Below are 15,401 nucleotides of genomic sequence, written 5' to 3'. Positions count from 1 at the left end.
ATGTCTCTTGGTTTGGGGCCACCCTTGATTTTTTTTTAAACCAGAACCCCTTACTTTTTATGCCATACCCCTATTTCCATAAGACGATACTTTGTTTAAAACACAACTCCAATGGATTCTATAATCTTAACATAAATTCACAGCCTGTAAAACAAAGTGTAAATGTTTATGACTATTCTGTGGAAGAAATAAATCCTCTGACTCTTGTGCAGTTGATTGCGGGCTGCCAAGAACATGTGTACTGTAAGCCGAGCCTTCTGCTCATGTGGATGAGTGAATCAGGAGCCGCACCTTCATCAAGATGGCGGCCATCGATGGCACACCGTACGTGCCCGGTTAGCGCTCTAGTTGTATATAAGACCTTTCGTCTTTCTTCTCTGTTTACCGGTTCTCGTGCTCTGAGTGCAGTGCCCGCCCCGGCCCCCTTGGCTGCTGCATTTCTGGTTGATTTGCTCTTTCCTGGGGCGGGATCCTGTACCTCGGGGGGATGCAGGGCCTGGGCCGGGGGCTCCTGCGGGGGCTGAGCCAGCTCGGGGTGACGGGGGAGCGGTGCGTGAGCACGACGCAAAGCAGAGTAAGTAGAGAGCTCAATTACCCAAAGAAGAGGGTAAATAACCATTGGCACTTGAAAGATTGTCAGCGTGCGTGGAAGAAGATGGATCGGACATTGTGGGATCCTGGCTAAGTTTCCCAGGTCCACGGTTGACTTGCTGCTCAAAGCTGGCATTTTACTTTGCATTCTGGGAGTTGAGTCTTGTTGTACAGTAGAACAAACAAGACTACAGGTTCCAGAATGCAAAGTAAACATTTTTATTGGAGCAGCTTATGCATGGATCTGGAAAACGTTGCAAGGCTGGGCGCGAAGCTTAAGTCCTGTGAAAAATAGTGGGGGGGGGGGGCTAAGTAGCATATGTAATTTACTGCGAGGTCACATCAAGTGACGTCACACTAAGTAATGTCATAACCTTGCAGTATTACTAGCTTAAAATTGAACGGACCTCTTACAAAAGCAACAACATAATTATGCGAACGTTGTGGTTTGTTCTACTGTTTAACACAGATCTGTTGACGGGGTGAATGTTTGATTTATTTAGCATTCCTCCCATCATTTTTTGTTGCAGCATTTTTCGTACTAAGTGGGATGGGTATACCCAGATGTGGGTCCCTTGTTCGCTGGGCAACTGCATTCAAGCTAACCTGGCTGATGAGGCGTGATAACCTTAAACCTGTCACAGGATGCTTTTTTCTGGTCCTGGGAGGACCCAGCTTGGCAGTTCGTGCTGGACTATTCCCTTGAGGAGCAGGGTCAAGACTGATTTGTATATGACTGGGGCCAAACTGTGGTGGCGTAGTGAGCAAAAGAACAATGGATTTAATCCAGATCTCTTGTCTGGCGATGAATTAGCATCCCACCCATCATTTGTTGCCATAGCAATTTTTACTTAAGTGGGATGGGTGTGCACCCTAAGTGAGGTGGCGTAGTGAGAGAAAGAATAGTAATTGAATTATTTTTATTTAATCCAGATCTCTTTAGAGGAAGCCTAGAACCTGAACTGGTGTAGTGCACAGTGGTTTGTAGAAACTGCGGCGACTATTTAGAAAATAAACTTTAGCAGATTAATAAAGTATATACTTATAAAAAAGCAAAATGTAAAACGTTAAATTTTAAAGCCTTTTATAAATGTGAAGGTATTTGGAATCTGAGGCTAAAATGTAAGTTGGTATCCTTCGCTTGGTTTGTGGGAGCAGTGCAAGTGCGGCAAATAAAAGTATGAACAATTGGTGGCCTCAATTTGAAGCACTGGCAGGCTTCATTTAGGAGCAAGAAAGACAAAGTGGTATGCTGGAGTCCAGCATATTGCTTTATCTTTTAGAAATAAACCACGTTTTAAAAAGCTCCAATCTTCCTATTAAAATTTTGACTTTTGTATATTTTTTGTTTAATTAAAAACATATTTCATAAGTTATGTATTTGTTAGATCACATTTGTTTCTGTAGTTTTGTTTCTTTCATGAGGTTCAAATAATAGAAATTGCTTAGGCAGGCGTCTACGGCTTCCAGAAGACAGAAGGTTAAGCAGCACTGTCCATACCCTGCAGGTGCAATTACTCCTCAGAGTGAGCTGAAGTAGTCTAGACAATCAGTCTGGCAAAGTTCATGGTTCCTATTACTGTGACCACTACTGTCTAGAAATAGCCTAAACCGTGACCCGGCTAATGTGTTTGAGTATAGTGCAAGCCTCTCACATTAATTGAATCTAAGTGCTTTGTGAGCAGGCGCCTCTGGCGCAAATAACCTTTGTCATGTATTCTGTAAATGCAGGCAGCTGACTGCTCTCCTTTTGCAGGGTACTGTGATTGTGGAGAGGTGGTGGCAGGTCCCGCTGGCACCTATAGGTAAGGAACCCTATCTGCACCCGAGGAGATCGCGTATCTACCGGCTGGTCGAGGACACAAAGAATCGACCCACGGAGAAGATGGAGCTGATCCTGACCCAGAACGTTAAGAGTGAGTCCACGCTGTTGCTGTAGTCCTGGGAGAAGGTCTTAAATATGCTCTTTCTTTTCTGAGCATTGTATGGGTGACAGAACGTTAAATTATGACTATAGTGTATTCAAGATCTAGCCAGATGACACAATGTTATTCAGTTGTCATTTGATGGGTAGGGCGTCTCCGTTTCTCTGACCTTCGTTCTTCCTGGCTAAATTCTTTTCGAACACACAAAAGATGATGGGTGGAATGCTTGCAATTTGTCTAACACTTTCAATCACTCGGGTAGCATTACAAACCTTTGTTCTTTTGCATACCATACCATCCTCAGTTTTAACCCAGACCTATGCAAATCAGTCTTGACCTTGCTCCAATAGGAACAGTCCAGCCTGAACTTCCTGGCCAGGTCCTCCCAGAATCGGAACACAAGCAACCCAGGACCAGTTTCGCCCTGATTAGAGCGCATCAGTCGGGTATAGCTTAGTTCAAGTGCCACAGTGAGCACGAGACTGACGTCTGGGCATACCCGTACATCAAACACACAAAAGGTGATTGGACGAACTCAGTTGCCTAATTGAGTTTAGTGTCTAAGATTAAGAACATAGTATCTGATCATAAGATATGCAAATAATTAGCCTTTTGAAGAGTCAATAATTCTCTTTAATTCTTTTTTTTCTGAAATAAAACGCCTAAAAGTAAATCTCTTATGCTGGCTTCCGAGATCTGGTGCTAGATCAGGAAATAAACTGGGCCTGATAGAGAATTGGACGATAATGTAAAATCGTCACATTTCTGGAGAAACAATTAACCCACAGGATAATTGACTGTTGACATTGTATCCACTACGTTATCTCTGTGATAGAGAAAATTACATTGGTTGATTCTTCTCTTGGTTTAGGTTTTTCTGTGGATTTTTCTTTATCCCCACATCTAAATGTAAGCCCAAACGAACATATACCTACAAAGTAACTTATAATTATTTTTGCAAGTGGCTGGCAGTGTGAGTAAACATGTCCTTAGCATCTTTAGATGGCATTTTAAAGCACAAGGAGTAGGAGAAATACATATCCGAATAAAGGTACAGGTATTGTCACTGTCCAAATCATTTTTACAAATGCGATTATCTCTACCACTGGGCCCGGCTTAAAACCAAACCCCACCTCTTTATCCATTGATCTTCGTTCCCCGCGGGCAGGTATTCTAGGTGATGTATACATCACGTGCCGTAAAGTGTACAGAAATGTGTCTGGAACTTAAGTTGCTGAGTACTGAAACAAAATAACTGCAGCAGAAGAAATATTTGAATAGTAGTAATTCTCATAATCGTGAAAAGAAGGCACATAACCCACCTTTTAAAAATTACATTTTACTGTTTTCCCTTGTTTATAAGAATCTGTCCTTAGGGTTGGATGTTACTTGAATAACAAAGTGCCTAAAACTCTGATTATGACTTGATTTTTAATTTCTTGGACGCGTTACAGTTATCTATTGTTTATACAGGGTCAGCCAGCATTATCTTGCTGAATCTCTCTGAGGAGAGGCCAGCAGCAATGGTTTCTGCAGTGTTTGGCATGAGCTTGCAATGAGGGCAGAATTTAAGCCTCCGCAACACCTACAAAAAGGATATTTTTGCTTTTGCTCTAAAAATTATCAGCTTGCTTGTAGGGTCACTAAATAGGGATGCTGCTTGACTTCTGCCGAAGACTGGTCCACTAATGTCCAAGAATTTGATTAAAGTCTCATTTGTCCAGTCTGAGTCACCTGCATATTACTAAATCTACAGATGTACCTATCTGCTAGTCTGCAGAGGAGTGTGGTGAGCGTTAGAAGATATTCCAGAAATCAGTAGCTGGATTCAGTTTTTCCATCCACTTTAAAATGTGGTTCTGTTCAGACTGATTGCTGGGGTTTATGTCCCTGACTAGCATTGGTGGCCGAAGAGCCAGTGAGGTTGCCCCACCACCCCAGTCAGGTTAGGTTGCACCTGAAACTGCACTGTTTTTAAGTATACCTTTTTATAAAAGTGCAACAATGCAGAGGAGCTTTAGCAAATCAAATGTCTGCTAATAATAACATACATAATAGTATAGAGTGGAACAGAAATACAAAAGATTAGTACACACAATATAGGAAGGATATAGAACCAATTAAAATGGACCCCAATATATATTAAAGTTGACCGCTCAAGTGTCCCAGAAGACATGGCGGTCTCTCTTTCTCAAAATAGACCACCACAAAGCAAGAGGTACAGCCGCATTTCCTTTCTCCTGGGATATGACATATATTTGATCAGATATGATCAAAAGTCTACAAATACACCTTAATGGCTTTATTTTTATGGCCTTTCCTACAAGACCGCAGAAGCTTTTCTGGTTGTGAAAGAGGTATTGTGGACTTACAGTTGGCTTCCAGCCTCAGCAGTGCTTACTGTTGGTCGACTTATTTGCTCGCTTCTTATTCCATGGCTTGCTTTCTCTTGTTGTGCTTACCCTCCCACTGAGTCATAGCCCCCTTACGTTTCTTTTGACTTTGGCCGACATATCCTTCCAAAGCTCACATTTAGGGAACATTTTTTTTCCTTTTCATTCAGCAGTTCAAGAAAGTTAAAGTGTTTTCTAGCTCCCTACTTCGTGTGCTCCTTACTGCTTCCTTCAAATACTGACCTTCCTTTCCTCTAAACTGTGTTGCTCACTATCTCTCCCAGCTTGTCTTTAAAACCACAGCGACAGGGATAATACTTTACTGGGGTATGGCTGAGGAGCAGACTTCAAGGGTTGTTTTTGTTTCATCTCCTGCATTCTGCTTGTTGCATGAAAGCACATGCTTTGGCACACAAAGGCTTTCATGGCACTGTGGGAAAGACTTCAACTGCACTCACTCAACTGATGTCTGAGGCAAAAGGTGTACTTAGCATGACACTCCTCCAGAGCCTCATAAATCTGCTTCCTGGGCAACTAGAGAGGATCAGAAGACTGAAACCTGTGGAAAATAAATTAAACTTTGGCAAGCAGTTACTTTTCACTTTGAAATGTCCTTGTTATTTTACAATTCTGTTTAGTCTTGAGTGAAAAGTTTGTGAAAAATAAACAATGCCATTTTTAAAGAAATTCTATATTTTCAGTTTTTCTGCATCATAAGATATGTTTGCTTCTCTGTCATTATTTTGAAATTCTTTTTAATTAATACTTTACAGACAAATACTGGCCAAGTCAAAAGCTCATCACACACATTTTAAAGGCACAACCTATTGGCTCTGCCATTGTTCTATAAATATTTCTTCTTCGGCTCGATGTGCAGTCCGTAGTTTGGGCGTTTGACTGTATGTGAGATCTGTTTGTGTCTACTTTCACAGCTCTGGGGAGCCGTGGAGACACTGTTTTCCTGAAGAAGTCAATTGGGCGAAACAAGCTTCTTCCTCAAGGGCTGGCCGTATATCCATCTCCAGAAAACAAGAAACAGTTTGAGGAGGAAAAGAAGGTACGCTTGAGCCTCTTTTTGAGAATGCTGTTGCCTACTGTTCCAAGAGCTCTCGTCCGGTTGATTCTACAGTCTGTGGGGACTTGGGCCTGAATGTTCTGGGTAGTTCAGGGGAGTAGGTGCACGAACCCTACAGGAAGGCCTTGCATGTGGGTTTAGAATCTCCTGCTCGGTGTGTAATGGAGAGTTTACTGAACTTCCTCTGTGGTGGCCACAGGAGGAGGATCATAGCAATGGGGTTTTTCATACCCCTGCATGAGGTGCTCCTAAGTTTTGGTTGTCTAGTCGAGTAGAGCTACTTGCATAGGCTGTGGAAGATTCTACCAGCTCCTCAGAGAAGGGCATCTATTTATGAAGTCTGGTGGGGCCTGTCCTGCCCTAGGGGGTGGGAGGCTCCCATATTTGTCCTAAGACACCCAAAACAGGCTGCCTTTTTTTAGGTGAAGTCCACCAGTAGCGTTTGAGCGCCTCTTATGATAGGCAGGGTTTGGCAGTCGAACACTACGGGCTCCATTTAATGGAGTTAACTCTTAATGTAGAGTATACAATATTATGCTCGATAAGTTCAAAATAATTTTTTGTCCCATTAATTGTATTTTTAATTTCTTAATTGGAATCTCGAATTCTCCTGCGGCCTCATGCATGTACTTTAGAAATTGCCAGTTCCTAACTGCGATTTCATGCGAATCACAATTAGGAAATAGCAATATCAAATGTACGAAACTCTATTGAGTTTCATGTGCGATTTGCAGTAGGTCGCAAATAGATCTACCTCATCAATATTCATGATTTAGGTCGCAATTTGCGACCCTTGGGAATCACTAAAAACATAGGGATGGTGGCCTACTTGGGACCTCCATGTCTGTGTTTGCCTTTAAATAAAGCAACTTAATGCAGCCCTTATTCCTTATTCAAAAAGAAAAATTCAATGTTTCAGTTTCATTATTGAAAGTAGGCATTGGTCCGTAGGACCACTGCCGGCTCTTTAAATAAAAAAGAATAATTTTTTGCATGCATTCACAAAGGGGAAGGGGTCCCATAGGGACCCTTCCCCATTTGGGAGTAAAAAGTGAATGTTTTGCGACCGCATTTCAGTCCCAAAACATTTGTACATGGCACAGTGGGTCGCTTCTCTTAATACCGAATCGCAAAACCCAAATTGCAATTTGGTAACACGCTATTTGTGTTTTGTACATGTAAAAAAGCCTTTTTGCGTTTGCAAACGTGCAGATTCTGCAAATTGGCCCATTTGCGACCAGCAAAAAGGTTTGTACATGTGGCCCTAAATTCCTTGAGCGTCATATTCTTCCACCACTCCCAGTTCCAATTCAGCATTGCCCATCTGAATGATTCAAGTGAGCAGACCATGGAATAACCTAAGTTAAAACGAGAAGTAAACTTGCACTGATGTGGATGCTGGAAAGAGAGGCAGCTATATTTTAAAAGGCTGTATTTGGCTACCTTGGGACTGAGTTCAGTAAACTCTAGTAAGAACGTAAGGTAACAATAAGCATAAAATGAAACGCTAAGGTTAAATTGACCTCAATGGATGGTTCTTGGACTTCAAAGATTTATGGGCGTAACAAGTGGAAATGCATTTGAAATGTCTTGTTTGTGTGCATTTCATACATCATAACAGCACCAATACATTGCTGGTGAGTGGTTTCTTCAAACAGTGGTATTCTTTTCTAGTGAGGGAGTATAGATTTTTTCATTGTAGGACCCATTTGAATAGGATGTGTTTTTCCCCAGCAGCTATTAATTTTTGTACTCGATTTTTTTTCATACACTGGTGGTAATTTTGCTCCTTTGTTCCTGGCAAGTGATTTCTTTGACCAGTGTTTTAGGTATTTGCTTTTACATTTGTTACTACAGTAGTTTAGCTTCGGTTACAGAGTTGTCAGTGAGATAGTTAGTACACAAGTGGTGTGTTTTTTTTTTTTTTTCTAATTCGAGTGCTCACATCCTTCCTGCTGGCCTTGATTACTTCGTCATATGATGTACAATTTGTTGGTTTCTTGTTCAGCTGCAGGTTGAGGGGAAATCAGAAGGACGGCTGCAAACCAGGACCGGCGAAATGGTGAGTACAGCTCTTGCGTACAAGAAGTCTCCTGCGCCAGCGTGTTTCACTAACGCAGAATTCAGAATTCAAAACACAAAGCTTATTTGTTCAAATTTCTGATATTTTCCCCAGAAACTCTCTTAAAGAACATTATAAATATTAACTCCATTTTGGAGCTGGGCAATAATAAGATCATTTATTTTTTAATAAACTCTTTTCTTGAATGGCTAACATTTGCACTTCCTTTGTCACAAGCCATGTTTAGGAGTGTTTTCAGTGCTTGTCCTGAGGTGCTTGAAGTTAGCCTCATCTGTAGTTGCTTTCCAGAATGATAAGAGAATTAAGCAGTCATCTTTTCTCTTATTCCACAGTCCAAAGTAGTCCTTACTTCACAAATTTTAAGCTTTCCAATCACCAACCCCCGTCCACCATCCCTTTGAATTTGCAGTTTCCACAAGGACTGATTCAGGGCTATATTCCAATGTTCCCATGTTCATCTAAGCAGGATTATAAATATATATTGCTTTTTAGTTTGGACTTAACAAACTGCTCGGTATTTTTGATTTAAGTACCCCCTGTTTCTTGGACTGTATGCAAAGTCTGTAGACCTGGGGGTTCATGGGATTCTGTAAAATGAGAAAAAGATTTGTGCACTTAGCTGAGTGAAACAGAAACAAATTGAGTTCCCATATCTTGTGCTCTTGCGTGTACTTGCAGGTCATCACAACGTGACTTTTGCTTCATATTTTAGTGTTTAATAGAAATGTTGTCGACAAAGGGCACCCTAGTGATTTGGCGGTTTAGCACTCTATTACCTTTTTTAATCTATTTTTTCCACGGATGGATGCAGCAACTAAGTAATACTGTCTATGGCTTAAGCAGTGACTCCCATCCTATCTTTCAGGGTGCTTGAAGCTGGTGCAGTGGCGCCCGTTGTGGTTCCATCTGCCCTTCTTTCCAACCCACTAAGATGCTGTCTCTTTTTGCAATTGCAGACTGTGAACTACCTGAAAAATGCCCACTTTGAGGTTGGAATGAAGAATAATGTGAAGTGGGAATTGAGCAAGGAGATCGTCTGCCGCCAGTTCCTCACAAATGTGAGTATTGGTGTCCGTCCCTCTCTGCTCCTTTATCCAGGGCAGAGATCTTCAAACTGAGGGGCGCGCCCCCCTTTGTGGCTGTGGCTATGTTACTAGGAGGGCGCAAATGCCTTTGTAAATTAAGATGGCCTGGAACTGCTACTTGCTTTATTTATCGCCTTTCGAGGCTGTTTTCATTTACATCCAGCAGGTAAAGGGCATATAAATGTATAGCAACTGTTATTCTTGGCACCGTGGTGGCGAGGTCAAAGACCTGCCTAAAAAGGAAAGAGCAATATTTTCTGTGAGTATTTTGTTGTCTTTTCTTGGGAACCCTTTCCTTTGTGTTGTCAAACCTCAATTCATTAATGCGATCACAGCAGCTGTCTGTGAAACCAGAGAGTCACACAATTGAATCCTGCTTGGCACAATGTGGAATCCTGACTTGTGTATTTATAATGTTGCGAAGTCCCAGCCCGTAACACAAAGCAATGTGAATATACAAGTCATTATTTAAAAATTGTATTATACACAGTACAAGCAAGGGTGCTGGAATTATGCGGTGGGAAGGATTACATTATGTGGCAGGGTTGACTAAATTAAGCTGCAGAAAAAAAAATATATGCAGCTTAATACAGTACTATTTGTGATAGCGTCACTTTATTATTTTATCAATTTTACTCACGCTAACACTGTGTGGGCAAATGTTTCACCTCATTCGTGCCAGAGTAATACCTAACTTCAGCAATAAGCAACAAAAAGGGCGACCATCAACCTTTGTGATGGACCTTCCTCTGCGTGGCAACACGTTAATGCCTTTTTAGTAACTTTTGATCTAGAAACACGTTTTTGTTTGTTAAAACCTGTAGACTATGCAGCAGATGGCTGGATTATGTAGCATGTGGATTTTATTTCAACTTCTGTTTATTAAGCCTCAGTTCGAGACACACATAAGAAAAGGGTCACAGTGACACAGCGATAAGCCTACAACCCTCATGGGGCCGGCCGCGTGAAAGAATTCGTGGTGCGAAGTTTGCATAAATCGGAACGTCCAATCGCACTCATCGATCTGCACATCAAAGTCCAGCAAGATCCCACGAAGTCGATCAAGAAGGGGGTCAAAAAGCGCTGCCCGGCACACCCCAGTGATACCCCGCCTCACAAATCTTCCCGCGGAGCGGGCAAATGCAAACATATCAAACAGAAACAAGTAACCGGCCTCAGGGGCCCAACAGTCAACCAGAGGCCCAAGAGAAGGCCGTCAAAAGAGGAAAGCAGAGGTTAGAAGGTGAAGAGAAGAAGAGCAGGGGAGGAGTAGGGCGGAAGTAGAGGAGACAGTCGCTGCAGTGGGGGCGTTACAAATTGCGAGGAGCATAGGGGAGCGCCGCATCTTCCACCAATTGCAATGCTCGCAGCGATGGGGGCATATTCCTAGCGAATTCGCTCCTGCAAAGGTAAGCCACTAGTGGCCTCCAAACCTTTTCAAAGCGGGTCGTGCGAGACTGCAGCCTGGCCGAGAGCAATTCCATAGTAATGACATGCCACAGTCTGCCGAACCACACAGCTAGAGGGGGGGCCTCCACCTTCTTCCAGTATAGAGCAATAAGTTGCCTGGCGGCACCCAACATTTGCATCGCTAAGGTCCAATCACTGTGGGTCAGGGCCAGCAGGTCAACAGGCTTGAGTCCCAGCAGTATCGTGCTAGCAGCATCAGGCAGGGGAAATCCCAGCACCCCCCGAATGTGGCTCAACACCTCCTTCCAAAAGATAGCGATTACTGGGCAGGTCCACCAAATGTGCATGAAGTCACCTGGCACATGATCGCATCTCCAACAACCGGGCGACACAGAGGGAAACATCTTGTGCAGTCGTTGGGGCGTATAATACCACAGCGTCATTACCTTGTACGCATTTTCCTGTTGCGGCACACTGCGGTACACCTTAGGAACATCCCTCCAGAGGCGGGTCCACTGCGCCTGGTCAATATCAGCACCTAGAGTCTCCTGCCAACGACGTTGATACGGGTGTGCAGGGGGTGCGGAAGGATGTTGCAGAATCCGATAAATTTTTGATATAAGGCCCTTCGCGCCCGCACCGGAGCGGGCCAGCTTCTCGAATGGGGTGAAGGCCCGAGTGGCCCCCGGGTACATCGCATCCGACAGGGCCCAGTGACGCAACTGCAGAAACTGTAATTCAGCCTCTGGGGGAAGATGGAACTCCTCTCTACAATGGCCAAAGGACTTAATGGAGCTGCCGTCAAAGAGATCCGTAAGGACTTTGCAGTCTTCACGCGTCCACCTGCGAAAGGCGGTAGTGTGATTAGCCGGCGGGAACCACGGATTATCCTCTATGGGGGTGTGGGGTGAGGGGAAAGTCGTCAGGCCCCTTCGCACCGCCACCCTGTCCCACACGTCCAGGACCGTTCTAGTGGGAACCGCCAAATAAGCGCTAGGGGCCCTTCCCGCCCTATGGGTCCAAGCGAGGTTCCAGATCGTGCGACCCGTGACCGCCCGGTCCAGATGCAGCCACCCCTTCTCACTCCGTCGAACACCCCATTCAATGACAAACCGCAAGTGGGTGGCCCAGTAATAGTCCACCAGATTTGGGCATCCCAGCCCTCCACGATCCCGCGGGGCCATGAGGAGTGTCTGGGAGAAGCGGGGTCTCTTGCCCCCCCAGATGAATTTAGTACAGTCCCTTTGCAAGGCTCTAATCTTCAGCAGAGGGATGGGCGTAGGAAGGCATTGGAACAGGTAGAGTAGTTTGGGCAGGATAGACATTTTGACCGCATTCAATCTGCCCAGCCACGAGGGGGTAAGAGGTTTCCACCGTTGCAGGTCAGCGAGAACTGATTTGCGGCATTCCGCCCAGTTGAGTGCCGACCAGCCGTTCAAAGAGGGAGTCAGGGAGAGGCCGAGGTATCGGATATGCTGGTCCGTCCACCGGTAGGGGCACAGCACCTCCAGGGGGGGAACCTCGGTCGGAGGGATCGTGAGGTTAAGCACCCACGATTTATCGTGATTAATTTTTAAACCTGAGGCGCCTTCGAAGGAACAGAGCACCTCATGAAGCGCCGGCAAGGACCGTTGCGGTTCCGTTAGAGTGAGGATAAGGTCGTCTGCGTATAACGCCACCTTATGGGTCTGCCCCCCCATCTGAACGCCGCAGATGTCCGGGTGTCGCCTGATCAGGTCCGCCAGTGGTTCAATCGCCAGGGCGAACAGCAATGGCGAGAGAGGGCAGCCCTGCCGTGTCCCTCTGCCAATGGCAAACGGATCTGTCAACCTCCCATTCACCCTGACCCTTGCCCTCGGCTCCACATAAGGTGCCATGATCCTGGCTACCATCCTTGGGCCGAGACCTATCCTGCAGAGGACCGCCTGGAGGAACCCCCAATCCACGCGGTCAAACGCCTTCTCAGCGTCTAGTGACAGGAGGCACGCCGGAATGTGCCAATGATGCACCTTCCCTACCAAGTGTGCCAATCTCCGCACGTTGTCTGCCCCTTGGCGGCCCCGGATGAAGCCCACCTGATCAGGGTCCACGAGTTCCGGCATGTGGGGGTCAAGTCTCTTGGCCAGCATCTTCGTGTAAATTTTAAAATCAGTATTGAGCAGCGCAATCGGGCGATATGACGAGCAAAGCGCCGGATCTTTCCCAGGCTTAGGGATTAGAGCTATTTCCGCCATCCCCATGTCCGGGGAGGGACCCTGGCCACCATCGAAGGAAGCAAAAAGCCTGAGGAGGTAAGGACCTAGCTGCTCCCGGAAGATCCGGTAAAAAGAAAGCGGTAGGCCGTCAGGGCCCGGCGTCTTCCCCAAGTTCAGATCCTTGATGGCCTCAGTCACCTCGGTAAGTGAAAGCGGCTCCTCCAACCTACCCGCCACGTCGGGATGCAAGCGCGTCCCGCCGTAGTGTTCCAGGACCTCCTCCGGCGGGGTAGCGCCGGCTGGATCTGCCGTGTACAAGGAGGTGTAATAGTCCCTGAACGCCTGCAGTTTAGCCTCCATCGCCGTTGCCCGAGACCCGTCCGGGAGCAGCACGTTCGCTATGTGGGATCTGGCCGCCTTGACCCTCAGACGTCTCGCCAGAAGCTTCCCCACCTTGTCCCCACCGTCAAAATGTACGCGCTTTAATGCTAATAGAGATTTCTCCGCACGGTTCGCACGTAGCATGCGCAATTGCCCCCGCAGGTTCGCCAGATGCCTCCGCGCTTTCAGAGTGGACCCCTCTTGGTGTCGCGCCTCCGCCTCCCTCAAGGCCACCACCAGGCCCTCCTCCACTGCCCGTCTTTCTCGCGCTCTCGCTATCTCAAGAGAAGTGATATGACCCCGAATAGTAGCCTTGAAGGCGTCCCACACTACCGGGAACGGCGTTTCCGGCAGATCGTTAAACTCAAAGTAGGAGGCGATGGCCGTGCGGATGTCATCTACCGCCGCAGTATCTCTGAGGAGGTGAGGGGGCAGGCGCCACTTTCGTTCCCTGGGGGGACCACTCCGCAGGTCACGGAGGCGTAACTCCACGTGCGCATGGTCCGAGATGGAAATGTCCGACATGTCCACATCCACCACATCACATATCAGGTCATGCGATACGAACAAGTGATCGATGCGGGAATAAGAGCGATGCGCACTCGAATAAAAAGAGTAGTCCCGTTTGTCGGGGAAGAAGTAGCGCCAAGCGTCGAAGAGACCCAAGTCGCCCAACTGTTTACGCAGCGCTGAGGACATCGCCCCCGATCCATGAAAGGAGCCCGCACTCCGGTCCAGCGCAGGGCACCACACCAAATTAAGGTCGCCCCCTAAGATGAGCGAGGGTCCGCCCCGAAGGACGTGAGCATGTAAGAGGTCCCGAATGAAGCGATCCTGTGCCAGGTTGGGCGCATACACATTGCACAACGTAAGACGGCGAGAGCCTACCTCGACCGAAACCTTGAGGAAGCGTCCGTCACCACCCCGGAAGAGCTTGTCAGTGCCCCGCCTGATGCCAGCTTTGCACAAAACCGCCACCCCAGCTGTTTTCGTATCTGCCGAAGCCCAGAATTGGAGGGGGTATCTAGGGTGCGCCATGCGTTTTGTATCTGCCTGGAGAAGGTGGGTCTCCTGAATGAAAATGATGTCCGGGTCATGCTGCAGGAAGTAATGCCAGAGCTGTTGACGCTTATTGGGCGAGTTAAGGCCCTTAACATTGAGTGATAAAATCTTAAGGGGTCTGGCCGAATCACTCGCCATCATGGAGGTCCCCAAGGTCAGTACGCAGAGCTACGCGCAGCAGAGCACCCACCATCCCAGAGCCCCACCCAGAGGGCCCACCCCCGCCCTCCGCCCCAACCTCCACCCCCCGTCCCCCATAGCAAACAGAGAAAGGAAGAAAAGATAGAAAAAAGAGAAAAAGGAAAGTCGAACAAGAAAGCCAAACATTCAGCAATCTGAAGGACCAACGGCCTAGGCCGCAAAGACTAGGCCAACTGGGCCAAAGTGCACTGTCTCCGCAGTAGGGCATCCTACACCCTCGGGTTTGAATGTCCATCGGGATGTCACTCCCCAGGAGACAGCCTCGGTGGGACATGGCTGGCCGGGAACACTAGAGGGTATGGAGCCCCCACCCTCCTAGGCCCGGCAAAAGGAGTTCAGGAGTCCAAGCCACCCCCCTCCCGTCCCACAACCATCCCCGCCCTCCGGAGGGGGATAAGAGAACAGTACCTCAGGTAGAGCGACTTAGGTATGCTGTCCATCTCACGGTGTGGAGGACCGTCCCGTAGGCGAGCGGTCTGCACGGTCGATCTCCGCCTCTTCCAGCGCTCTAATGTGGGCAATGACCTCCTGCCTGGCTTGGCTCGTTGTTGGTACGTCAGCAGGTGTCGCACGCTGTCTCCTCGGCACCGTGGTCCAGTCCGGGGTAAGCTGTGTCCTCTTGCTCGGAGGGCGCCTGGAGGGGGTCCCCGGTGGAGAGCCTGCAATGTTGAGGAGTCGCGCCGCCTCATCGTAGGATCGCAGGGATTTACGCCTACCCTCCCATTGAAAGATAAGTGCAAAGGGGTGGCCCCACTGATACGAGATGTTCAGGGACCGCAGTTTCTCCGTCACTGGGCGGAAAGCGCGTCGCCTCTTCAAGGTGTTGGGCGCCAAATCCTGAAAGATCTGGATCCTGTGGCCCTTGTATTGCAGGTCCGGTTTGTCCCTAGCACGCTTCCAAATCACCTCCTTCTCCACAAAAAAATGCACCCTCGTGATGATGTCCGGGAGGAGCCCCGATCTCCCTGCAGGCGCCGCCACTCGATGAGCCCGGTCCAGT

At 47.2% G+C, this 15,401-nt stretch overlaps 1 protein-coding gene across 1 annotated transcript in view; it reads left to right on the top strand.

Moving 5' to 3' along the window:
• The first annotated feature begins 383 nt into the window (after positions 1 to 383).
• MRPL9 (mitochondrial ribosomal protein L9) overlaps positions 384 to 15,401 on the top strand; it is a 36,255-nt gene continuing 21,237 nt past the window's right edge. Inside the window, exons 1-5 of the mRNA XM_078668383.1 lie at positions 384 to 574; positions 2,348 to 2,507; positions 5,842 to 5,966; positions 7,993 to 8,046; positions 9,024 to 9,125. Coding sequence (XP_078524509.1) covers positions 488 to 574; positions 2,348 to 2,507; positions 5,842 to 5,966; positions 7,993 to 8,046; positions 9,024 to 9,125 — 528 coding nt within the window. The 5' untranslated portion in view covers positions 384 to 487. The remainder of the gene's footprint in view (positions 575 to 2,347; positions 2,508 to 5,841; positions 5,967 to 7,992; positions 8,047 to 9,023; positions 9,126 to 15,401) is intronic.

This window comes from Lissotriton helveticus, chromosome 12 (genome assembly GCF_964261635.1).
Source record: "Lissotriton helveticus chromosome 12, aLisHel1.1, whole genome shotgun sequence".
NCBI lineage: Eukaryota > Metazoa > Chordata > Amphibia > Caudata > Salamandridae > Lissotriton > Lissotriton helveticus.
Note: the sequence above shows the minus strand (reverse complement) of the source record. Positions and strands in the feature narration are given on the sequence as shown.